The sequence below is a fragment of a genome (genome assembly GCF_019968955.1).
Source record: "MAG: Porospora cf. gigantea A chromosome Unknown PgA_NODE_11596_length_1116_cov_422.862, whole genome shotgun sequence".
In the NCBI taxonomy this organism is placed as follows: Eukaryota; Apicomplexa; class Conoidasida; order Eugregarinorida; family Porosporidae; genus Porospora; species Porospora cf. gigantea A.
Genome location: NW_027151308.1, coordinates 1 through 1,116, shown reverse-complemented (window position 1 = coordinate 1,116; position 1,116 = coordinate 1). Strand labels below are relative to the sequence as shown.

Genomic DNA, 1,116 nt, shown 5'->3' with positions numbered 1-1,116 from the left:
CCGGTTTCATCAGGCCCCACTTCCGAGGGCTCCAGGGTTGGAGATGGCTTTGCCATGAGCTTGACTCCTGGTTTGATGCCGGGTTTGGCCGTTGCTTTTGGTCCGGTTTCATCAGGCCCCACTTCCGAGGGCTCCAGGGTTGGAGATGGCTTTGCCATGAGCTTGACTCCTGGTTTGATGCCGGGTTTGGCCGTTGCTTTTGGGCCGGTTTCATCAGGCCCCACTTCCGAGGGCTCCAGGGTTGGAGATGGCTTTGCCATCGGCTTCACTGCTGGTTTGATGCTGGGTTTGGCTGTTGCTTTTGGTCCGGTTTCATCAGGTCCCACTTACGAGGGCTCCAGGGTTGGAGATGGCTTTGCCATGGGCTTGACTCCTGGTTTGATGCCGGGTTTGGCCGTTGCTTTTGGTCCGGTTTCATCAGGTCCCACTTTCGAGGGCTCCAGGGTTGGAGATGGCTTTGCCATGGGCTTGACTCCTGGTTTGATGCCGGGTTTGGCTGTTTCTTTTGGTCCGGTTTCATCAGGTCCCACTTCCGAGGGCTTCAGGGTTGGAGATGGCTTTGCCATCGGCTTCACTGCTGGTTTGATGCTGGGTTTGGCTGTTGCTTTTGGTCCGGTTTCATCAGGTCCCACTTTCGAGGGCTCCAGGGTTGGAGATGGCTTTGCCATGGGCTTGACTCCTGGTTTGATGCCGGGTTTGGCCGTTGCTTTTGGTCCGGTTTCATCAGGTCCCACTTTCGAGGGCTCCAGGGTTGGAGATGGCTTTGCCATGGGCTTGACTCCTGGTTTGATGCCGGGTTTGGCCGTTGCTTTTGGTCCGGTTTCGTCAGCCCCCACTTCCGAGGGCTCCAGGGTTGGAGATGGCTTTGCCATGGGCTTGACTCCTGGTTTGATGCCGGGTTTGGCCGTTGCTTTTGGTCCGGTTTCGTCAGCCCCCACTTCCGAGGGCTCCAGGGTTGGAGATGGCTTTGCCATGGGCTTGACTGCTGGTTTGATGCCGGGTTTGGCTGTTGCTTTTGGTCCGGTTTCATCAGGTCCCACTTCCGAGGGCTTCAGGGTTGGAGATGGCTTTGCCATCGGCTTCACTGCTGGTTTGATGCTGGGTTTGGCTGTTGCT

At 57.2% G+C, this 1,116-nt stretch overlaps 1 protein-coding gene across 1 annotated transcript; it reads right to left on the bottom strand.

Moving 5' to 3' along the window:
* Positions 1–326: 326 nt before the first annotated feature.
* Positions 327–1,076, bottom strand: KVP18_004991 (uncharacterized protein; the record flags this gene model as incomplete). The annotated part of the gene is made up of 1 exon (XM_067949252.1): positions 327–1,076. One exon carries the CDS (start codon positions 1,074–1,076, stop codon positions 327–329), a length of 750 nt encoding a protein of 249 aa, XP_067813586.1.
* Positions 1,077–1,116: the final 40 nt, after the last annotated feature.